Source organism: Tamandua tetradactyla, chromosome 7 (assembly GCF_023851605.1).
Source record: "Tamandua tetradactyla isolate mTamTet1 chromosome 7, mTamTet1.pri, whole genome shotgun sequence".
NCBI lineage: Eukaryota > Metazoa > Chordata > Mammalia > Pilosa > Myrmecophagidae > Tamandua > Tamandua tetradactyla.
This window is the reverse complement of record NC_135333.1, coordinates 33,000,796-33,025,873: the sequence shown is the minus strand read 5'-3', so window position 1 is coordinate 33,025,873 and position 25,078 is coordinate 33,000,796. Positions and strand designations below refer to the sequence as shown.

The window sequence follows — 25,078 nt, the reverse complement described above, 5'->3', positions numbered from 1 at the left end:
AAAAACTGAAATTGTGTTCATTTTATTACATTTTGCCAAATAATTTTTTGAAAAAATTTAAAATATATCTTCATATGCTTTAAGTACATTTTCATCAGATTCTTTGGACTGCTTATTCAGCTCATTTAAGAGTTAGCCAACTGAGACTTAATCTCAAACTGTATTTTTCAATTCAAATAAATGTGGTAATATGAATTAAAGAAAATTGTACCTCTGAAATCACAAAAAAGCATCATTTAAGGCTTATTATAAGCAGGCAGGACACAGTTAAAGTGATAAAGACCAAATATAATTAATTTGTCCATGCTTTAATAAGCTATAAGATGTAAAAACAAGGTAGTAAGTCAGTCTCTGTTTATCCTTACTTAAAGTGGAATAATATAATGCATAAGTAAAATTTCAAGTTATTTGTGAAACAGGAGTGTGATAAAAAGCATGAAATTTTATCAGCCTTTGGGACTAATTAAGAACCAAGTACAACAATCATAAATAACAACATCAAACCAACAAGATCATTATAAAAATGTTTTTATGGATTTAACAAATGAGAAAGGAATATATAACTAAAAACTAAGAGATTCATGGCCAACATATTTTACTTTTTAAAATGAGGCAGGAAATATTAAACATGTTCTAAGTACTAAATGTCATTGGAGTAATACATTATATGGTTTTAGGTTGTTAACACCTAATTACTAACATATACCCAGCCTAAAAACAATTACATAAATGGTTTTCCATAGGCTTTACCTGCAGCATTCTGAAAATGTTTATGTAATTAAAATAATAAGTATTACTATCCTATACTGCTCAAGCTATTTGACAAAAGGTCCTTCTCTTTCTAGCTATGACATACCCTAGAGATGAGTCCTGTGAAGCACTGAAAAGTGCTTGTATTTTAAACATGTGAAAAAGGGCCATTTGGGCTTTCAGATTCTCTCTTTGCTTTGTACTGACCAGTTAAAGTTCTTTTTCTCAAGAACCATGTGTTCTTTGACAAACGAGGATGGCAGAGGCAAAGTTGTCTTACTTTATTAAATATTGTATGGAAATTCAGAACTCAACACATTTCAAAATACCCAAATTCTTGCACCAAGCTTCACACCACAGGAAGTTCTGCTTTCTTTTATATTAAGCAGAAGAAAGGCTATTTTGAATTAAAGTCTGCTCTCATTTAAGAGAAAGAATACATTTTCATAAATTAATTTCCTTAAAACCATCCAGGTTCATGGACCCCTGGAAGTCGCTGCTTGTCCCCACATGTGGGTGCCCAAGTGAAAGACCAGTGAATTAGAGCACAGACAGCTGTGCCCATTTTGTCACTTACCAGCAAGGATTTCAGTTTTCCCCAACTCTGAGTTTCTGAGTTGGCAGAGAACAGAATTTTATTTACCTAAAATCTAAATGTTTTCCAGTTTAAGAAAAAACTCACTGCCATGGTACCTTTTTAATTTATAAATGATTTTTAAACTACTTTTGCCCTTACTGATTCAGTACTCCTTACAAGTGCCCTAGTTCTGAGAGCTATGATTTGCCTACCAAAAAATTCTTGAATGTCGAAAGTATCATCATATTACTTCTGTTAACTCTATTTTAATGAGAGTAATACTAATATCAGATGAATTGTAACAGTACTATAATTATAATTTTAATTTCTTATTTTTTCCAAGGGAGGGCTATTTTACAGTAGAACTAAATACTTCAACTTGTATCTATTTTAATAGATCATAAGCTCAGACATGGTGGCACTCACAGTTTACAAACATTTAAACTGATTCTTAAAAATTCATGGTGGTAGTAGAACAAACTGCCATTCATAAGCATGCTGTAGTCAAAGTCTGCTTTGGAGCTTGAGTGGTTGCAGAGAGATGGCAAAGAGGCTGGAGCCCTGTTTCTGCTATTTACTAATTTTGTTTTGAGCTTGGAAAGTCATCAAAACTCTATGAGCCTCTGATTTCTCATCTACAAAACAAAGTTTAAGAATATCTATGGCCTTGTATCACTGCCATAAAAACTAAGACTAACATATGCCCAAACCTCAGAGGCCTAGAATATGATGGACAGATAAAAAAAAAACAACATAAAAGGAAACAACAGAAGTTTTCATCACTAACAACTTACCAGAACCATACCCAGGTATGGCCCCTTTAGTTTGAAGGTCTGAGAGCCCCACATTCAGAGCGTTGGGTACCATGTTGTCCATATGCGGCTTGGGCCCAACAGGATGAGAAGGCGAATGCTTCATGCTGGGCTGCCTCTGTTGCTGCTGTTGCTGTTGCTGGAGTGCACTCACCATTCGAGCAAGCTGCAGGCAGGGAGGCCCACCCGAGGAGAGGGTCCCAAGGAAAAAAGGGACAAATGATAAGCAAATATCCCAAATTTAACAGGAAAAGGTTGCATAAGATTCCTCTTTGCTATCAAAGTGGTTAAACTGTGATGTACTCCTCACATGAATTACTACAAAGGGACCCTCCCAATCCCCTACTTATACCAACTTAAAATGTACATACCTGCTGCTCTTGCTGCTGGCGCATGGCTTGAGAAATCTTTCTCTGGTTCTGCAACAACTGTTGCTGTTGCTGCTGCTGCAAGAGAAGCTGACATGCCTACAAAAGAAGAAGAAAAGACAGAGGGCCAAATGTTGCCTAAAGCCGACTTACTGAGAATAATGAAAGGGTCTGTGAAATGAAATACAGGTCACTACATCAAAAGTTTCAGTGTGGAAATCATCACCAAATTCTTGGTTCTATTGGTTATATCTATCTCCAGCTAGGCTGATATATTAACCCTTAAGCATACTTAACAGTTTGAATTTAAAAAACTGACAAAGATAAATGAAACAAAAATAAGCAATTAACCATTTTAGCTATAAGAGAATGATCCACCACTTACCAACTGAAACTGGGGAATTTGTGGAAGCTGGCTCAGCATGGCAATTTGTTGAGGAGATAGCTGGGGCCCCACATTGAAAAGACCTGGACTCAGGCCACTGTTGGGAAATTGCTTGAGCATTGAGGCAGAAACCTGGCCCCCGAAAAAAAGGAGTTTTTAGAATGCATCAAAATAAAACAATTATTTTCCTGTGAAAAGAATCTTGATAGGTCTAAAGCAAGCGTTGTAACTTTTTCTTTGAAAAATATCTATAATAAGTATTATATGACTGGGGAAAAGAAACTATTAACAATGGTTATCTCTTAAGCTCTTAAAAGAGCTTTTTATTCTATTCTCACACTTTCTAATTTTTCTACAATGAAAACTATGAATTTGACAATTAGGAAAACATCTGCAGGAAAAAAACTTTTTTGTGCCAGTATGGTTTTTGTTTAAATAAGAAGTTACTACCCGAAATACGCCAGAAAACAAAACACACCAAACTGCATAAAGCTAATAAATAAATAATCAACTGTCAGAACTTCTGCTATATAAATGATAAATCAATATAAATCTTACCTATGCCTATATCAACTCGCAAATCAAAGACATGGCATTTCAACTCATGACTCCTCAATACATTCATTCACAAAGTTGCAAGAGGTTGCACAAAAGAGCCTGGGAAGTTAACTGCCCAAGGTGCAGTGATTGCTCCTGTTCTTTCTCCTTGGTTTTCAGAGTAAGGTTGGTTAGAGGATTCTTCAGCAACAGAGAAATGAGGTCCTCCCATCTTTGAACTGCTCACAGAAGATTTTTTAACTTCCCTGAAATTAGTTTCCCTGAACTTTCATCCACTGAATCCACTGGATCCCCTTGGGGCCAGAACAAATTCCTCTTCCATGAACAAGTAGCTAGCTGTTCAGCTCGAGTTGGAATATCTGAGCTTATACCTCAGTTTTGTCATTTCTAAGCAGTGTGACCCAGGAAAATTATTTATTTCCTTTTCTGAGCCTCAGTTTCCTCATCTCTAAAGGTAATATGTAAGCAATTGCTTTTTTAAAAGTATTTTTATTGAGATATCTTCATACACATACCAGTCCATTGAAAGTATACAATTGATGGCTCACAATATCATCACATAGCTGTACATTCATCATCATGATCATTTTTAGAACATTTGCATCACTCCAGAAAAAGAAATAAAAAGAAAAAACTCATACATCCCGTATCCCTTACCATTCTCTCTCACTGGCCACTAGTATTTCCATCTACCTAATTTTTTTACCCCTTACCGTCCATTATTTATTTATTTTTTGTCCTTATCTTTTCACTCATCTGTCCATACCTTGTATAAAGGAGCATCAGACACAAGGTTTTCACAATCACACCATCACACTGTAAAAACTATTAGTTATATAATTGTCTTCAAGAATCAAGGGTACTGGAATACAATTTAACAGTTTCAGGTACTTCCCTCTAGCCACTCCAATATACCATTAACTAAAAAGGGATATCTATTAATACATAAGAAAGACCTCCAGGATAACCTCTTGACTCTGATTGAAATCTCTCAGCCACTGAAACTTCATTTTGTCTCATTTCTCTCTTCCTCCTTTTGGTCAAGAAGGCTTCCTCAATCCCACGATACTAGGTCCTGGCTCATCCTGGGAGTCCTGTCCCACATTGCCAGTGAGATTTACACCCCTGGGAGTCATTTCCCACATAGGGAAGAAGGCAGTGAGTTCACTTACTGAGTTGGCTTAGACAGAGAGGCCATAGCTGAGCAACAAAAGAGGTTCTCTGGGGCTGACGGTAAGGCATAATTATAGGTAGGATTAGCTTCTCCTTTGCAGGAGTAAATTTCTTGGTGCAGGAACACCAAGATCGAGGGCTCACCCTATTGAAGTAGTTGTCCCCACTATTTGTGGAAATATCAAGAATTGCCCAGAGAGCAACTGGTTTTTTAATTTTATTTATTTTTAATATTTTAATTTGAGTCAGTCTATCAAGTTCTCTTCTACCCAGTTCTACTTATTTCCAGTTTGTGTTCTGTCATCTGGCCAATGAAGGGAATGTTGAACTTGATGGAACTAGTGATAATCTAGTAGCATGCATTCCACTAAAAACTTCCCTCCAACCTGGAGTTGAGGGCTCAGAACTCAGGAATAGTTAGCCATTTACTAATCCATGTAATGGTTTTAGCATTTTTAGTTTTTTTTTTTCCATTTCATCCAAATCAATGAGACTTCTTATCAAATTGCCTGCTTAAGTAAGGATACAATGATTATATCATCTTTATGATTCAGTATTTTTAACAATTAATGAAAGAAATGAGTAAATTAAAATTTGTCAGCAAACTATGATGACTGATTCCCATGTAGGTACTCAAGGCCATCTTTTTTTTTTGAGAATGTAGTATAGAATCTTGCCAAGATCATGTCTTAAGGCCACTTTCATTATTTCTCCTTTCAACCCCAGTGTTTAAAATTTCCCCCCATTCTCCCCACTTCCTTGTGTGTGTGTATGGGGTGCTTCTTTTTCCATTTTTGATTGAGGCTTTGCACAGGGGAACTCCACCATCAGTACAATGCTCCAGGCCTCTTTTCTCTTCTTGGCAGCAAACTGAAGGAAGGACCACCTCACTCCACTTTCAGGGTATGGGAGTGGAGGATAATTTTAGAATTCAGTATTAGGAAGCTCATTTGCCTGAAGCAAGCCACATTCTCCAGTATCAGTTTTATTAGTAAGAGAAGATATTTTGGCTCCCACTTCAGAATCTGGGCAAAGAAGAACCCCTAACAATCTTCAAAGATTACAGTTAGGGCTCTGCAATTCTTTGCACAAATTTTTTCTCTATTGTAGGACTCAATTTTCCCTAGCCCTTTTGGTTTGAACATTATTCTTAACAGGGAAGACAAAAGCAGTAAAAATTTTCTTCCGCTTTGTAATCAGTCAACATTATACAATTAATTCTAAGTTGTATTTCCTTTCCCAGTTGCCATATTGTACCAAATCAGAACTCTAAAGGCTCTTTTAACCTGCCTAATATATTTTGCAAGCCTTACCTTCTTTTGTGTTATATTCCTGTTAAGAAAACCTCTTTAATGCCAGTATTACTCTTGTAGTCATTCTTACTTTCAATCTTTTGAAAATGTCCCTTTAAAAACTGAATAATCAGAAGTCTCTCCTTAGATATTTCCCTTTATCTTTCTTTAGCTTCATTCTTAAATTCCTCAATTTCCTAACACTTTTGAGCCACCATCTCTGCCACATTCTCAAAAACATGTGTCTATCTTTTTCTCTGACATTATTTCTAGTCTAGAAACATCCAAGTTCAGATTTCCTATACTTGTCTCACAAACTCATTTTCTTCCAAGATCCCATTTCATTACCCTACCAATTCTACCATTTTGGAAAGTACTGTGGATTAAAGTAATAGTTCTCCCAGCTGCTTCCTCGCTATGCTGAGTGTTACCGACTAATTAAAAACCTGTTTGGTTTCCTGTTTTCACTGTTAAGACTCCTTCCAGATGTGTGTACAAACGAGCATCCATGCATTTTGTCTCAGCAACAGCATGAGAAATATATCCTCCACAATTTTCCCCAATATAATAACTCTTCTTTACCTCTCCTTTGGGTTCAGCTCACCAATATGAGTTAACTCATTGCCTGTGATATAATAGTTCTAATTACACTGTAACAAGTGACTAGAAGACATTGTTGTTGGGGGGTGGGAGGGCAGATAGCATTAAAAGATATGTCCTATGCTTTCAATATGGTATTCTAAACCAGTCTTATCCCATCACACCTCAGTGACCCATAAAATCACATTTACTTTCTTTAGTGCAAATCTAAAATGTATTTGACTTAGTAACTATGCTTAGTATGACCTCAAGGTCTGTACTGCAAAACCACTAGCCTCACATGACTAGTGAGCATTTGAAACATGATTCGCCTATACTGCAATGTGCTGTTAGGTGCAAAATTTACATCAGTTACCAAAGACTTAATATTAAAAAAAAGAAAGAAAAAGTTGTATTAATAATTTTTAAACATTGATTTTATGTTGAAATATTAATATTTGGGTATACTAGGTTAAATAATACACATTATTAAAATTAATTTTACCTATTTGTTTTTACTTTTCTTAATATACTAAAAAATCTAAAATCACATTATGTGGCTTGTGTTATATTTTTGTTGAACAGCGCTACTCCAGGCCATTAACATTGCTTCCAGCCTCCTTTCCAAAATTTTCTTCTATGATTCACCTCTATTTATTCTGTCTTCAGACCTGCTGGTATCCAAAATGAATGGCTGCTGTCTGTGTTTGCATTTTTCTTTTCCGTTCAGTTAAAAAAGCTCTACTAACAAGTCAGCTGATCTCGGGATCAACCATTTCTCTCGGGATCAACCATTTCTCTTTAGCGTTGCTCTCAATTCTAATTCTCTTTAGTCTTGTTCTCATTCTTTAAAAAGAGCCCATTATTCTTTTTCCCCCTTCAGCCTTCCTAACACTTAAACTTAGCTAAATAAACCACCATTTAAAGTAAAAGAAAATATGCTCATAGTCCAGCAGTCATCATCCTGAGAAACTTGTCCTAGGAAACAAGTATAAATCCACAGGAGCACTGGAAACAATCCAAATGTCCATCAAGAGTAGAACAGGCAAATAAATTACAGTATATTCATATAAAATGAACATATGAACCACAACTGCCCAAATCAATACAGGAAAACCTCAGAAACAATATCAAGTTAAAAAAAAAGTTACAGAAGGCTATATCCATTACATAAAGGGAAAGAACCGGCAAAATGAAACAGTATATTGATTCAGAATATTCAGACAGACAGATATAAAGAAAAGGAAATGAATGCTGACACAAAGCTTACATTCAAACTTACATTTAATCCCAGCATCCTATATGCTCCATAACCTGACAATCACAACAAATATAATATAGTTTATACTTGTGAGACTTCTTATATAGCCTTGCTCAACTTCTCAAGTTCCCCTCATCACACTGTAGATACACTGCCTTTCTCCAATAAACACAAAAGGACCAGAGAGAAGCACCACTAGTTTCTGGCAAATTGCCGTTCTTACCTGGGATGCAGAGTAATTAAAGTGCAGGTTTGCCCATTTCCTATGGCAGAGAGTTAATTATTCTGGCTTAAAAGCCCTTCACTCTCCAGCTGGGTTGGAAAGTAAAGCTCCTGTTGGAGTCAATATGGCATTTAACTAAGCGTAGCAGGAGCAAAATGACACCAATTTAAAAGCAAGACAAAAGCCTGCTAGAAAATGTTACTTTCTGAGCATTCAAATAATAGGAGAAAAAAGGCAACCTGAAGACACCAAAAACCTAGAACATTTGTAAATAAATCTTAAAAATAAGTTTCAATATCTTATTTCTATGTTTACATGAAATACTTTGCCCCTAAAAAGTGGATAAATAGACATAAAATTTGATATCTTAATTATTAATATTATTATTATTTTTTATTAATTAACGGGAAAAAAGAAATTAACCCAACATTTAGAAATCATACCATTCTACATATGCAATCAGTAATTCTTAACATCATCACATAGATGCATGATCATCGCTTCTTAGTACATTTGCATCGGTTTAGAAAACTAGCAACACAACCGAAAAAGATATAGAATGTTAATATAGAGAAAAAAATAAAAGTAATAATAGTAAAAACAAAACAAAACAAAAACCTATAGCTCGGATGCAGCTTCATTCAGTGTTTTAACATGATTACTTTACAATTAGGTATTATTGTGCTGTCCATTTTTGAATTTTTGTATCTAGTCCTGTTGCACAGTCTGTATCCCATCAGCTCCAATTACCCATTATCTTACCCTGTTTCTAACTCCTGCTGGACTCTGTTACCAATGACATATTCCAAGTTTATTCTCGAATGTCGGTTCACATCACTGGGACCATACAGTATTTGTCTTTTAGTTTTTGGCTAGACTCACTCAGCATAATGTTCTCTAGGTCCATCCATGTTATTACATGCTTCATAAGTTTATCCTGTCTTAAAGCTGCATAATATTCCATCGTATGTATATACCACAGTTTGTTTAGCCATTCCTCTGTTGATGGACATTTTGGGTGTTTCCATCTCTTTGCAATTGTAAATAACGCTGCTATAAACATTGGTGTGCAAATGTCCGTTTGAGTTTTTGCCCTTAATTCCTTTGAGTAGATTCCCAGCAATGGTATTGCTGGGTCGTATGGCAATTCTATATTCAGCTTTTTGAGGAACCGCCAAACTGCCTTCCACAGTGGTTGCACCATTTGACATTCCCACCAACAGTGGATAAGTGTGCCTCTTTCACCGCATCCTCTCCAGCACTTGTCATTTTCTGTTTTGTTGATAATGGCCATTCTGGTGGGTGTGAGATGATATCTCATTGTGGTTTTGATTTGCATTTCTCTAATGGCCAGGGACATTGAGCATCTCTTCATGTGCCTTTTGGCCATTTGTATTTCCTCTTCTGAGAGGTGTCTATTCAAGTCTTTTTCCCATTTTGTAATTGGGTTGGCTGTCTTTTTGTTGTTGAGTTGAACAATCTCTTTATAAATTCTGGATACTAGACCTTTATCTGATATGTCATTTCCAAATATTGTCTCCCATTGTGTAGGCTGTCTTTCTTAATATTACTTTTAAATGTTCATATGCTTTGACCCAGAAATTTCATTTTGAGAATCCAAATTTAGAAATAATGTGGGCAAAAATTTACATATAAGAATTTCTGTGCAGCATTAATTGTAACAGTGGAGTATTAGAGATGGTTTAATATACAATTACAGAGGGAAAATATTTAAATAAATCAAGGTAAGTCTACATTATGCCATCACTAAGAATCAATAAGACCATATAGTAATGGGTGGGGGTGGGGGGAGCAGGACATAGTTACTGTGACTGCAATTATTTGAAAAAACACAGGTACATGGACAAAGTTTGAATGGGAGATGGGTTGTATCAGGGTGGAGGGTTTCTAAAAGAACTGTCTCTCTACTATTTAAACTTTCACTGTGGTTATTATGGTGTCTTTATTATTTTTTTAATTAAGATATCCAACATCTTTGTTTAAAATATGGAAATAGGAAAAAATGGAAGATTCCATTGTTTAATATTCTGCCCCATCATACATTAAATAGATGTTAAATGAGTTTTGCTGAACAGGCATATTTCAAGAATGTAAGGGTACACATAAGTACTTTCCTTTTTCAAGTAGACAGATAAGAATTTTGGTATAAAGAGATTTGTGGCAGCTAACTCTCAAGACTAATTTAACTCTACTTTCCTAACAACTGTACTTTCTAAATCATTCTGAAATGACTCAGTATATATTTATTGAGCTCAAAACATATGCAATGCATAGTTCTAAGTGCTCAGGATCCAGCAGTGAACAAAGCAGACAAAGACCCTGCCACTGGGAAGCTCATTACATAGGAACACAGGAAATGCAAAAGAGGATAAGAGGATGGTGAGCAGAGGTGGTGGTGGTGTACTTCGTATAGCTGGGGCTAGGAAAACCTCTCTGATAAGGTGGCTCTAAGCAGAGAGCTGAAGGAAATAAGGATTGAGTCATGCAGAAGTATGGAAGAGCATCCCAGGGTATGAGAGGACTGAACATATTAGGGTGTTTGGGGCTGGGTGGAGTGGGAGCAGGGGGAGCACAAAAAGCCTCAAAGGCCACAATAAATATTGATTTGTATTCTCAGTGACAGAGGGAGCCACAAGAGGGTTCCAAGTAAGGAAATAACATGATCTAGCTTATGATTAGAAGAACAGTGACCAACAGAACTTTCTGTGATGACAGAAATGTTCTGTATCTGTACAGACCAGTATGGCAGTCACTAACCACGTGTGAGTTTTACATTTAAGTTAATTAAAATTAAGTGTAAATAAAAAATCTGTCAGTTGCAATTGTCACATTTCAAGTGCTCAATAGCTTCATGTGCCACCATATTGGACAGCGCAGTTTCTGAGGATTGTCCAACCTCTGAGTAGAGAGAAAGAAATTGTTCTATGAAGCAATAATCTAGGAGAGGTGTTTTGGCCAGGGCAGTATAGTGGAGGTAGTGAAAAATGGTCTGATTCTGGATAAACTTTAAAGGGAGGATTTGTACCTAGACTTAATGTGGACTCCAAGGGTAAGAGCAGTGATGAGCAGCTCTGAGGGCTATTGCCTGAGCACTTACAAGAATGGAAGTGGCTATTTTTGGATGAGAGTGTAGGATGGAATGAGAAGTTCAGTTTTGGACATGTTAATCCAATGTGCCTACGAAGTATCCGAGTGGAAATGTTTAGCTGTCTGTGAAGCTGAGAAGAGAGGTCTGGGCTCCCCACTTGGTGACCTCACTCACTTTAAACACTGATAAACACCCACTGGGTGAGACAGCCTAGTAGTGGCTCTAGATGTTGAGAAGATGTTCGCATGATCAATTGTGTCAAATGCTGCTAACACATCAAACGAGACAAGAATGGAGAACAGACCACTATATTTGGCCACACAAAGATCATCAGCGACCTTCAAAAGAAGGTTTTAACTCCCACTGCACTTCCTTATCTGGACTCCTATACTAGCCTCCTAATTGGTCTCCTTTGCTCAGGTACTTCTCCCTCTCAAACATGTCTTCTCTATTACTGCCACTATTATCTTGCTAGAAACACAAACTTTGCTGTGTCACTACTCAACTGAAAAATCTTGTCTGATGCTCTATTATCTAAAGGAGTAGTAAACAAACTTTATAGTGAACATAATAATCACTTTGGGATAACTAGGATCCACATTTTTAACTAGCACCCCAAATATTGGTCATTGACCATAGTCACAAGGCATTGTCTGTCACCTGCCTGTAGGACAAAGTCTACATTCCTTAGCACAACTTTTCTAAACTGGTTCCAAACTTCCTGTCTAGTTTCTTTCCATTCCACTCTGTACAGCATACATATGCTTCCACAGGATCAAATTAACTATTCAAACTAATTGCATTTCCCCAAACATGCCATGTGGTTTCAGACATCATTGCCCCTTGCACATGTTGCTCCTGCTGCCAAGAAGGAACCTTTAATCTGGCTGTGCCCAGCAAGCTCTGACTCATTCTTCAAGATCCAGTTCAAACGTCACCACCAGTGTGAAGTCTTGCCTGACTCCCCAAACTCTGCTAGCTACTTCTATACAATATTCACCATACTGCATTCTAATTATTTGCTAATTGTTCTGCTACCTCCCTTTCTGCCTCGCCCTACCTCACCAACACCATGAGGCTGTGAAGGAGTGATGTCATTTTCTTCATCTCTAACACAATACCTAATGCCTGGAAGACATTTGAAAACCAGGGAATGTTGGAAAGTGTTCCAAGTGTTAAGAAGATGCTGCCCTTGAGGAATGCTGGGGTCTTCAGGAATGGCTGTGTCCAGGACCTATCATGAAATGGGGCTTGAAGGATGACTGGAACTTAGAGCATAGGAAAGGGCAAAAAGAGAGAAGCCAAGGGGACAGAGTCCCAGTCTCCCACGTAGGACCCATGTAGAAGGAGCAGAGGTGGGGCAGGATTTGAAATCTATAGATTATGGTCTCAAGAATATATTTTAGTTCTCTGTCTTTAAAGGCCTTTTGGAAAACAAAACAACAACAAAAAACAACTGTTTACAACCTCTCGGTGGATCTAATAAGTGCCACCTACCCTCTTTTACAGGATGAGACAGACTAAAAACTCTTAATATTAGTTTATTAAAGTAACTTTTAAAGATGCTCACCTTACATGCAGGAGACCAGGGTTTGATTCTTGGACCATGCATTAAAAAAAACCAACCAAACAAAAAAAAAAAAACCTCAAACAAAGAAACAAAAAAACAAAACAAAAAACCAGTAAAAGTAGCCTTCTAAGAAGACTAAGGTCATATGCTGAATTCTTACAAGGGCTTATCAGTGTTTACTCTGCTCCTCCAAGTAGATTTTTCACAAAGCGGTAAGAGGAAGAGTGGGTGTAGATTGGCACAATCTCACACCTTCATCTCAAAATCAACTTGTTGCCAATCTCCTACTCAGAAATGGACTAAAAGGGTAACCCTTGTACACAGTAGACTGTATCCTATACATATTTGCTCTATGAATAAGATTTTAGTCAGGTGTCCTTGCCACTTTATTACTTCTAAAACCACAAAGGCATCTAGTTGAGTGTTTTAGCATATTCCTCCTCAACATTTTTCAAAATAACCAAGAACTTGGCAATTCTCCTGTTTTATCTGATAGTGAATCCTAAAGACCAACCAGCTTCTGAATACTGACACACAACAGAACCTGCAAAGTAGTTTTACTTATATGTAATTTTAACAATAAAGTATTGGAAAAATAATTAGGAGATCTAAAAAGAATATAATCTTAAAGCTTTACACACAAAACATCTACTTTGAATGCAAGACACAATTTAAAACTGAGATTTGATAATCTGCTTTAAAGGATTTTCCAATCCCTGGCACTTGGATTTTTCACATTTTAGATGGGTAATTATTACTCTTTTTATGCTCACAAAACCAGTTACTTAACAACTGAGTTACCTGCTGGGCCTTTAATTTTGAACTGTGGAAACATAAAATTGCTTACCTGGGGGGAGATAAACTGGGGAGGCACTTGTGCCCGGAGATTAGGAGAATTTAGTGGCTGCACCGGTGTGTGCATACCTCTCGATTGTGCTGTGCTATTTCCAAACAAACCATGATTGCCACCCTGTAAACATAACAGCAACAATCAGGCTTTGGGCAACATAAAAGAAAGACTTATAAGAACCAGTTCAGACTTTCTATCCTGCACGAGAACTATGTATTATGTTCCAAGGAATTAGAGAATTTTATAACTGAGAAGTTCCTGATCTTGGAACACTGTGAATCCAGTTAAGGACCTGTCATCACTACCCCTGCAGTCTACTCTATAAACTGAAAGGATTAAATTTAGTCAAATGTTAGAATGAGGATTAACTCTTTTGGCACAGGAATATAAATACTTATTCAACTACTTTACTTTTAAAGATTTGTTTACCAAGTTGTTTTCACAAAAATCTGAGATCCACCTCGGAAGGTACTTAGAATAAGAAGGCAGACCCACAAATAATATCAATTGTTAAATAACACCATGCATCTGTGGGCCTAGATCCACAAGGACCGTACTCCAGATCTGGACACACTTCCCTATCCTGGATCTGATTAGTTCCCTTCTTTGCTAGATTAGGAAATCTGAATCAATGACTCAGTTGAATAAAAAAGGAAGAAAGGAAAAAAGTGAAAAGTCATTACAGGGATGCCAAAATATGTATTACTCACCTGTAACTTCTTATTCGGATACATAAATACCACAGTCTAGTTGAAAGCAAACCTAACTGCCTGATTTCTGAGGACCAACTCACTGGAGCATTTTAGACTGTTCTAATCAGACTCTGGCCCTAGGATGGCCCTTCCTTTCTGAGTTGTTTCTAGAAAAGTCCTTCAGGAAAGGAACCATACTTGATCCTGACAGTGTCCCTCTGCCTGAGATTTTCTACACTATCTTCACTTGGCCTCCTCAAGGCCAAGAGTCATCTTAATTAAAGAAGTCTTTCCCAAAACCCCCCTTCTTTCCCACTCAAACTAACTAAACCTTACGTTCTCAAAAAATTAAAAAAACAAAACAAAACTCTTTGCTAGCACCAATCATCAAGTCATATAATAGTTATTTTGCACCTTGTTTTTCCACCACCAGCTTAATAACTTCTCTCCTCTTTATATTCCCCAAATGGATAAAGCTCTGTTCTGCAAGATGAGCACATCATTTGTAAGAAACGAATTTCATATCCTTGAAAATGTACCACTGAACATCTTCAGTGAAAACAGCTGCACCATTGCTTACACCAAATATATATTGTCTGAATTGAAGTCACCACTATCATCTTATCCCTGGGATGAGGATTAATTTTAAAGAAGAATTCTGTAATGGTATTATAGTGTTCTAGAACACTAAAGATATTTTTAGAATTTTATGATTCAAAAGTAGATTAAGGGATGGCTACAGGGAAATTAATGAACTTAAAAGTACTTAAAATAAAAATGACTGCACATGAAGTAAAAATGACAATTAAAATCTGGGTATATCTCTTAAAGAAAATCAAAGATCCACTATGAATTTTATGCTTCCCAAAGGACCATTTAAAGATGAAAAAAAATTTAATTCTAGAAAATCTAGTATCTTTACTTCTCCTGTCTCCCTAAGCAAACTGTCACTTTTCAGGTACAATGGCTTGGCTCTAACTTTTCTGAGATCATGGGTGTTTAAAGTTGATTACTTAACATTCTCAGAAAAACTGCAAACATTAAATTTCACTATGACTATTCTACTAAGATCTTACACATTTATACTGTACTTTTAAAGTGATGACCTTGTTATCAAATATCAACTATTATTTAATAATTTAATTTAATAATTTAATATTATTTAATAACTAGTCCTTAAGTGGCAGGGTTTCAAGTCCTTGTCAGAATCCACATTTCAGCAGGTTCAAAATGGATTTGTGAGGGTAATTCTTAATTTCAACCTTTCCATTGATAAAAAAAATATTAAAAAGGATTCAATTTTCTTAGTTTTTGCAGTTCTAGCCTTACTTGCCCATTCCCAGTAAATAGGTCCCACACCTAGCCTCCCCATCTGTGGTTTTAGATTTTCATTATCAAGTGCCTCTAAAACCAAACAAAGCACTTTCCTATCTCAAATGGATAATAGTTTAAGTAAGCCAACAGTAGTCTATCAAACAAACCAAAAAACCTTCCCTATATTTTAAAATGGAATCCTGGAATCAAGAGCTGGTAGTCTCCTTGGCTCAGATGCAGCTATCTTGCACAGTGACAATTTCAGTGACAATCATTTAGGTCCTGACAATTTATTTGGTTTATATTTAGAAAATAGGGAAATGGCGATCAAAAAGGCATATATGTTAATGCTGGTTTATCTGCCTACTTCTAAAGCTCTATGGCTGTATGTGATGTTTTTATGACAACCTGAGTCCTCATAGTTACTGGTGATATTTAACTCTGAAAAATATGTAAATTAAAAATGAAACTACCAACTGATTGAAATCTTCTGTGATTTGGAAAATTAAAAGCAAAATTTTCATTTTTAATTATGAAGTATATTAAATTAACTCTGAAAATAATCTGAAAAAAACATGAACATATTTGGATAAAACATGTGTACCTACTCCATTACTATGGACTTTGGAGCAATCCACTTATCAAAAATGAAGAATAACCTTTCCTTAGAGTCCAAGGCACTTAATGATGCTAGTCGAGTATACCTAAGTTCATGTTCTAATAGTATTTGGAAACTATGTGATGCTGGACCCACATTTATAATCACCATTAACCAAAGTCTTTAAACCAAAGTGTTTTAAGGCTATTTTATGTTTTCTGTTTCTCAACGCAAAATGAAAGAGCCCCCCACCCCCCAACAATTGTTTTTCTGTTTATGTAGGTAACATATACCCATGTCCTTTATGAAAACATTAAGAAACAGTGAAATATAAAGAAGAAAATAAAGTCACTTAATTCCCAATCCAGAGATAAGAATCTGAACACATGGACTTTTTATAATCCATTTTGTTTAAATGTCCTAAAGCAATAATTAGAAAGCATATGGAAGACCTGTATGCAACTTGAAGACTAAGGGAAGAGGTGCTGTTTTATATCATCCTTTAATTTATATGTAAAAGTCATCATTTGAAAAAAGAATGGATATAGTTAATAATTAAATGTTCTCCCAAGACATACTGTGGTAAAGGCTGTAAAGATAAGCGAGTCGTCCTAAAACCATGGCTGGGAAAGTAATCATCTTTGTAATCACTGTCACAAGGAATTGTGACTTAAATTCCTTGCTTTCAGTGCACAAACTACAATAAGAGTTACTGTAGTGTGACAGACACAACCCTGCTGCGTTAACCTCCATCCTAGGAAAACAAGGAGGCATCATTCCACCAGGCCTGCCAATTTTGTTTCTATTGCACAACAATTCCTTGGAGAACCACCAAATCTGACCCTAGGAAAGGAGTTGTTCAGGTCAAATGAAACACTGCCAAGTTTGAGGATTATCTATTCTTTCCAAAACGTCATTATTTATATTGGAGCTACCTTTCTCTGGGTAATTATTATAAACTTAAAGACCTTAGATTTAAAAATTCTGCAACCTTCTGATGCTTAATCTTACAGTTTTGTTCCTATTTTTTAATTTGCAGTTTCATTAAACTGAAAAGATCTCAAAGTATTAACTGCCATACAAACTAACATTAAAAACGGCAAATATATTGCTAAACTAGGTTATAAAAAGGTACCTGTTTAACTTGTAACATTTTCCTAAGTCTGTTATTAGTTAACTTATGAAATGTAAACTTTCGACTAAAAATGAGAAGACAAAAAAAACATTTAAAATAAAATCCAAATTGAGAGAAATGAAGAAAGATGGGTTCTATGGGCTGAAAGAACTAAAACCTATACTTAACATCATTCTGTGCATTCAGTAATCAACAAATTTCCCAAGACAGACAAATGATGTAATAAACTGCAGATCAGGGCCAAGGTGAGGCCACAGCCAAGTAGTTATAAATTTGAGAGGCCTCCTTACTTGTCTAGCAGCGAAGTTTTGGGGGTTGAGCCCTGTGCCGATTGCTCCAAGGCTGACGTTGGGTAGTGTGGAACCAGAGGGAGACAGCTTGTAGCTGGGAGAAGGGGAGAAGGGAGCCTCATCCCCAAGGCACCCATCTTGATTGGAGAAAGGCAAAGTCAGCTGAAAAGTAGTAGTAGTTAGCCAAGTAGTTAGCCAATCACAATGAGTGTTGGTTAGTGAAGCAACAGAATGCAAGAAGGAAAGAGAGAGAAACACTAAGAATAAACCAAGTCAGAGTGTATTAGCAAAAAATAAGGACAGATTTCAGATCTGAGCATAATCATCATACTTTGCCCAAGAGACACCATCTGTCATCCACTTTGATATAAGATTTTTCTTAGATCTTCTACGTTAGTGCTACCTTCTATACATCACAGAAAGACAAAAATTGTCACTTTATTATTATACAGCTAATACTGATTACTCTAACTATGTAACTGCAGAACAGAAGCAGAACAATCTTCTTGTGAATATGCTGCTGTCTAGACCAGCACTGATGGTGTCAAAAATGTGCCAAATCTATACATTTTGGTTTTAACTTAAGTGTGAACACCAGGAGCAGTGCTCAATCAAGGAACAACCTCTTCCACAAGAAATATAAAAATCAAAACAAATAGGTATAAGTTGAGTTGCTTAAAACAGATGGCTGAGAATTTGAAAAGTACACCACTGTAACTAAAAACAGATCACTAGGAAAATGGCGAAAGATAACAAAAGAAATAGCGAAGGAGAAAATTTTAGGTCATCTTTTCAAAACCAGAAGGAAAGCAAGAATTAAAAGAGACAGTGTATTTGCAAAATTCCCCAAATTTGATTTGTAGCTACAGAGTAGCAGAAAAAGGAATTCAGAATAAAATGCTAAAATGTTTTCTATATGTTTTAAGCTTGCACTGTAGAAAGCCAGACCACTGCCACCTGCCAACCTCATGAATTTTATAAAACTTAATCCTTCTTCAAAATATTCACTCAAAGACACATGGTTCTAGCTCCTACTTAATCACCTATTGACATTAGCTACTTTCATGTCATTACGTAAATGCAGGTAATGTTTGTATTTTGCTCATTAATTTAGTTCAGTAGTTCTATGCTTCTCCCTGGATTCACTTTTCAAATGACAAAAGGGAACCAAAGTGGTTCTCAAGAATCAGTACACTTAAAAAGGGTTCAACTCACCTTCTCAAAATAAGGCCCACTATCTGTGGTTCCCATGTCTTTGGAATTAGGTGGACGGAACCCAGATCGATCCTTCCTCATGATATCATTAAAATCCCCGAGATTCATTGCTCGCTTGTCTACATCAAATTTTTTATCTGGAAGGCTCCCTGGAAAACAGCACAAATAGAGTGAAAATCTCAAAAATCAATGATCAATGGTGATTTGTCCCACTAGTCTCACTGGAGTGCTGGAATCAAGCTCTTTCTACTTCTCTGGGGATGAAACCATAATGGCTCTTGTTGGTTCAGGTTGATGCTGCTTCTCCTTTGGATACATGTGAATCTTTTGGGCTAACCTGATAAAAATCTGGCCATGAAGATTCATAATGATTATTGATGTATTTGATGAATACATCTTGCTTATAAATCCCAGTGTCCTCAGTGAGAGAATTTTTCTCCTTTTGCTATTTTAGCATCTGCTAAATGGTCAGGGCTTGTGAAAAACAGTTACTGGGAATAAAAAGATGAAAAGACTATAGTGTTTGCCCTAAAATTTAGAACTTCAAATTGAACACAGGAGATGATGTGCTTACATCACCCATGAAAGGCTGTATGTTACAGTTTCCCAGATACAACCATTAAGCCCATTTTTCTTCTGCAGCTCTTTCAATTTGCTATAGTACACTGACATGATCAGTGTCCCAGGAAAGTTATTTTTTATTCATTCTCATATTTTAAAACATCATGGATCAGAGATTACCTTTTCCTTTGCTACTCAGCACTGTTTTATTTTTCTCTTGGTTTGATTTTCTTTAAGTTCCCCAGGGTGAGGAACAGCAGCATTGAGAAAATCCCACAATTTAAGGCCTGACATCACATCCCTCTTGCAAAAGGACAGTCTGTCAATAATGAAATATCCCAGGCTAGATAACGCTAGCAGCCTAAGGGCTGTGTCTGGCAAAGCTACAGATATATTTTGTTTGGAGCCACACAGCATTTAAAAAATCTGAATTGTAGAATGGAATGATTTCTAAATGTTTTGTTAATTTTTTTTAATTAATAAAAAAAAATCTGAATTACTTCTCAATATTTAAAAATCAGGATTTCAATATATATCTGCATTTTTTCCCTCTCTTGAAAAACTGGAAGATCTGGCAGTGTTGAGCCTGCATTCTTCCACGGCAAACTGCTAAGAGCTTAGCAAGGCTGATTCCTCTAGGTGGCACACATGCCCTCCTGTTCACTAATGTCTTCCACTTCCCATTTTCTTATACCTGGCCCTTATCACGCATGTACATTACTTTCCTGGCTCTTATAGTTATTTGAGTTTAAAGCAGTACATTACACAGAATAAGTGCTCAAACAATACCTATTGAACTGCACCCATCGAACTGAGCAAAGGAACCTAAAAGGATATCAAAATGATAATATGTATATTATATATTACATTACTACCAGTGGAGTGATACATACCTACAGATAAATCCATTTTGCTGCTCGGATTATCTTCAGTTTGACTCTGAAAAAGAAAGCACAGGTGAGCAGATTAGAGATGTATATGCTTAGATCAGAAAAGACATGGCATTATGGGAAAGCCACATCTCATTATTTGCATTATATAAGGTACTTTGAAATAAAGCTTAAACTGGAATGAAGACAATAACATTTTTAATACTAGTTTTGATTTTTTTAAAAAATACAACTAATTTTAATTACTTCTGATGCCTGTATTCCTAAAAGTTCAATTTTCATATTCAATTAGCTTCATTAAATCTACTGACAGAGTAATAACTAAACAGCTGTGTGGAGAAATAACCCCCCACCCACAAGTTCCAATCAGCCTAGGATCAAATTCTGAGTGCTAGCCAAATGATGACAACTTTTCGTGACTTGTCAAATCACTAAATCTTAAAATGTGCAGCCAAGATAGGTCATTCATCTTTTGGCAATCAGGGACAGGGTATCCTCACAATGTTCCCAAGAGATATAGAATTTAAAATTCAACAAGAATTTCCCAGGTAATTAAACCTCAAATTTTTTTTTAGCTATTTTGTTGTTGCTGCTTTAAAAAAAAAACACATAGTATTAAAACTGGTACAGTAGTGCTTGGGTACTTCCCTATCCTACTAAAAAAAAAGGACAGAAGGACTACAAATGTAAAGCCAAATCTTTAAGTTTTGGAATATTTCATTAAAGGAAGATTAAAAAAAAAAAAAAGAGAGCGAGAACAGCTATTGTTTAATCCAAAAGATCATGAATACTGCTTAAGTGTTAAATTTGTAATTTTGTATCGTATGTGACTGTGGTCTTAAAATTTGTACTTAGCATAAAGGTTGGGACATATTATGGATATGAAAAATGAAACTTACCAGCAATCCCATATTTGAAAACTGTTTGGCAAGAGGATTCATCCATGAATCATTGTTTCCTCCTTTTAGTGAGCACTACAGAAACAAAATAGTGTAACCTCAGAACCAAATTATTTTTTTCAACCTCTTATCTAAGCTAAGTACTGACTGAAAATGTAAAACCCAGAGTTTGCCTTGTTTGAACCTTAACTATTCCTCTTTAACTGCAGTTAGTGTTATCTGTTGGTTTAAATGATTAATAAGCCTCCAGTTATATCTGTTCTTATTTTTATACTATTCAATGCACTCAACTAGCAATAACTGGAAAAATATATGACCAGGTAGTGTTTTTATTTTTTAAATAGAAGGAAGTAAATATTGGATTTTCTAATTATCATTTTTGTATGCTAGTATTTTCCTTTCAGTAGGCTGTTCTCCTTATAACCTAAGCTACTTTGTATTTAGGAGGAAAGAATAGTGTGATGACACTGCATGTTATTTGGAAAGGATTCTATTTTAACTGCTCTTTATTCTCAATGCAGCTGCAGTATGGAGACTCAATTCATGTAATCCTTTCATGTGTTTATTCATTTTATAAAAGAAAGGACATTGGTTCCCACTGTGACTGAGACCTAGCGAAGTGGCAGAGGTGTTTGAGCGTGTGAATTTGTGCACATAGGATGGGGAGTTGGGAAAGGTGACAAGCCACTTCCTCTTTCAAACAAGGAGATGATCATCAGGCTCCACTTTTCCTTCTGTGGAGATGGCAGGCAAACTAAGATGTGGACATATCAGAAGCAGGAGATGATTCATCTTGTATAATTGTGCATTCTACAGGCAAAAATTCTATGTGTTGGGATGATACTTATCATAACAACTTTTAAAAACTTTTTATCATAGTAACCAATGTAGGGTAAAAATTTCCCATTTTAACCAAATTCAAGTATACAATACAATAGTATTAATTATATTAACACTATTGTGCTACTTAACTATCGCTAAATCCACGACCCCTCCTTTTCATCATCTCAAACAGAAACTACTTACCCGTTAAACTATAATTCCCATTTCCTATCCCTGGTAATCTATAAACCACTATATATCACTATGAAGTCTGTTTCGTCTAGGTATCTCATGTAAGCAAGATCATACAGTATTTGTCTTTTCGTGTCTGGCTTATTTTACTGAACATGATGTCTTCAAGGTTCATCTATGTTGTTGCATGGATCATCATATCAGTTTTATTATTCTTGAAAGTGATAAGGCACTTAAGTTTAGTTACAGGTTTTAAGATCAAAAACAGCCCTCACATGAAAGGCTAGAATCATTGTTCATGGAGTTGAACAGTTCAATTTCCAATGAACTTAATTCTTAAATCTTGGTTGCTACCTGAGTAGGGGTACTTGGTACTTTTTCATCAGTTGCTTCCTTTCAGTCAGCAGTATTCTGTACCATCTTTCAATCTGGTCTGACTGTTAATTTGTAAATATTCAAAAGAAAGCCAAAAGCAGACTACACAACAGTACAAAAAACTCCGAAAAGCTTACTGAATTAATTGCTTGGAAATACAAGTCCTAAAAGAGGTGAAACCTGTGAATGACTGCTTAAACAAAATGTCTTTATTAGGAACAGCCTATAATCCTATTATAAGAGAGTCAAGGGATTTGGAAAAAAAAAATTAATATCTTAAAGGCAAAGGAGATGAAAAGACATACACCCTTAGCCATCTGAAGGCCTTCTAAATGTCACCTGGCACTTGAAACCCAGAAGAATATTAGCTGTGAAGCATTTCACTGGCTCTCATGTTGAAATTAAGTATATGGCTGCCCATATCCTATTTTCACCAATTTATATGTTCAATGAAAAGCAGGAATGAAAATAGAATGTTGTTTCTGAGAAGGTGATTCAAAGACTATTTGTTCTAGATTAAAACCAAAGACTTTATCAAATTATGCAACTCAAAGAAGAAACTGAGTTGTTTTAAGACCTGGAGAGTGAAAAGTTTTTAATACCAAGTGGTACAGATGGAAATAAATCATTCAGTGCCTGCAGCAGGATTATGAATTAGAATCTCACTTTGATCAGAGAAGAGTTCCAGGCCTCAGAATTTCCCATATCAGTTATACTGATGGCCACTGGAAAAGCCAGTATTATCTTATTTTGGTTTCTCTTCTACATATTTATAGAGAAAGACTCTAAGAATATCTTTGGTATTAGAGTGCAAAAGCACAAAGCACTTAGAACGTGTGCCTTGACACCTACCAGAGAATTGCTGAAATGGGGAAACTCAAAAGCTGAGAAAAAAAACAAAACAAAACCCCTCATGTTGCAAATTTCATTGTCCCCACTGCAAAAGTTCTGCAGCTCAAGGTTTCAAAGTCACAACAAGGGAGAGGAGAGTAGTTATTTGCTTTCAGGACCTTAAAATATTAAAACATTCTCGGTTCTATCATTTAAGAATAAATAAGCAAGCTCAATCATTTCATCAATGGACTACCTTCATTTGTTTCTTTCCTCCTTGTCCCCAACTTGCTGAGTTGTGGGAGGAAGCACTTCCCTGAGAGCCGGCAGTATTCCAGACTCCTCCATCCTCCTCTTCTTCCCAGCTGGGATGGCGAGTTCCTGTCACTGGCCCATCATTCTCACCCCAGCCGTCTTGCATAGATTTGGAATCTTTTCATGGAAAGAATCAATTGACTGTTTAACAATAACTGTAATAATAATTCATTGCAGATGCAGCATTTTAATATTTTTGTAATTTGATCTACTCCACCTATATGGTAGGGCAAATGTTATTATTTCTATTTTAGAGAACAAGAAACTGAAACCCATAAAGGTTCAATATCATAGAGTAAGTTAACAAACCACAAAATTAAAACCTCCTGACTTCTGGGTCAATGCTTTCCCCTTATACCAAGTTCACAGATAATCCAAAATTGAGAAGAACTTAAAACTCACTTCTCCTGCCCCTGGTAACCTATAAACCACTATGAAGTTTGCTTCATCCAGAAATCTCATGTAAGTGAGGTCATATAGTATTTTGTCATTTTATGTCTGGCTTATTTCATTCAACATGATGTCTTCAAGATTCATCCATGTTGTTGCCTGGGTCACCATTATCAATTTCATTATTCATGAAAGTGATGAGGCACTTAATTTTAGTTACAGGTTTTAAGGTCAAAACAGCCCTCACATGAAAGGATAGAATAATTTCTTATAAGAAATTTAATACCTCAAGAGAAATCTGTTCTTAATGAGCATGATTTACCACAGTCCTCAGTTTTACCCTTTCTAAAATATATTACGTTCTTTACATACAAGGGACATTATAAATAGGAGGTACAATAAAGAACAAGAATTTGGAATGAAATGGAGAAAAAAAGGTGACAAGAAAATGAAAAAAACATGTAAGATGAACACTGAAATTATGATGGAAAAGAATAGAAACTCGTGTAGTCATGGAAACTTGAAACTTAGGAGATCTAAGTATTTGGTATTTATTAGATACTAAGGAGATCTTAGGCAGAGAGAGTGTGTAGTTATGGTCTTTAAAAGACATAAGGAGATTCCCCGTGCCTGCCCATGCAAACAAACAAACAAACAAAACACAAGGAGAGATATGGAGGACAGAGAAGGGAGGAGGAAAGACAAAAGTCAGAGAAGTAGGCTCTAATGGTCAAGGAAGCAGGACCTTAGTATCCATAGTCTACTCTACCAACAACCTCTTTAAATCAAAGGTCTTTAATCTGCAGGCTGGAATAAGTCCTCAATTTATCTATAAAAATGTTGCATGGAATTGAAGGCTACACTCTGCAGAATGACACTGCATAAAATAATGTTAGAAGGGGAAATTCACTATCTCTTCCAGTAGCTTCAGTCCACCAGACCTTTACTTTACCAAATGACAGGACATTTAAGGGAAGGGGCAGTGATTTGATTTAGATAGTTTCATATGAAGTCAAAAGCCAGAAAAGTGGCTCTTCCAGGACTTTCCCTCT

At 36.0% G+C, this 25,078-nt stretch overlaps 1 protein-coding gene across 16 annotated transcripts in view; it reads right to left on the bottom strand.

Moving 5' to 3' along the window:
• The window catches only part of TNRC6B (trinucleotide repeat containing adaptor 6B), a 384,364-nt gene that overhangs the window by 19,037 nt on the left and 340,249 nt on the right, over positions 1-25,078 (bottom strand). For 15 of the 16 annotated variants that reach the window (XM_077168905.1, XM_077168910.1, XM_077168901.1 and 12 more), the window contains 8 exons: positions 23,578-23,753; positions 21,102-21,176; positions 20,206-20,251; positions 18,752-18,900; positions 13,505-13,627; positions 2,893-3,024; positions 2,511-2,606; positions 2,122-2,305 (listed from right to left, as the gene is read on the bottom strand). In XM_077168905.1, coding sequence (XP_077025020.1) covers positions 2,122-2,305; positions 2,511-2,606; positions 2,893-3,024; positions 13,505-13,627; positions 18,752-18,900; positions 20,206-20,251; positions 21,102-21,176; positions 23,578-23,753 — 981 coding nt within the window. Of the gene's footprint in view, positions 1-2,121; positions 2,306-2,510; positions 2,607-2,892; positions 3,025-13,504; positions 13,628-17,536; positions 17,699-18,751; positions 18,901-20,205; positions 20,252-21,101; positions 21,177-23,577; positions 23,754-25,078 lie in introns of all 16 variants that reach the window. The other variant, XM_077168915.1, reaches the window with a different exon arrangement.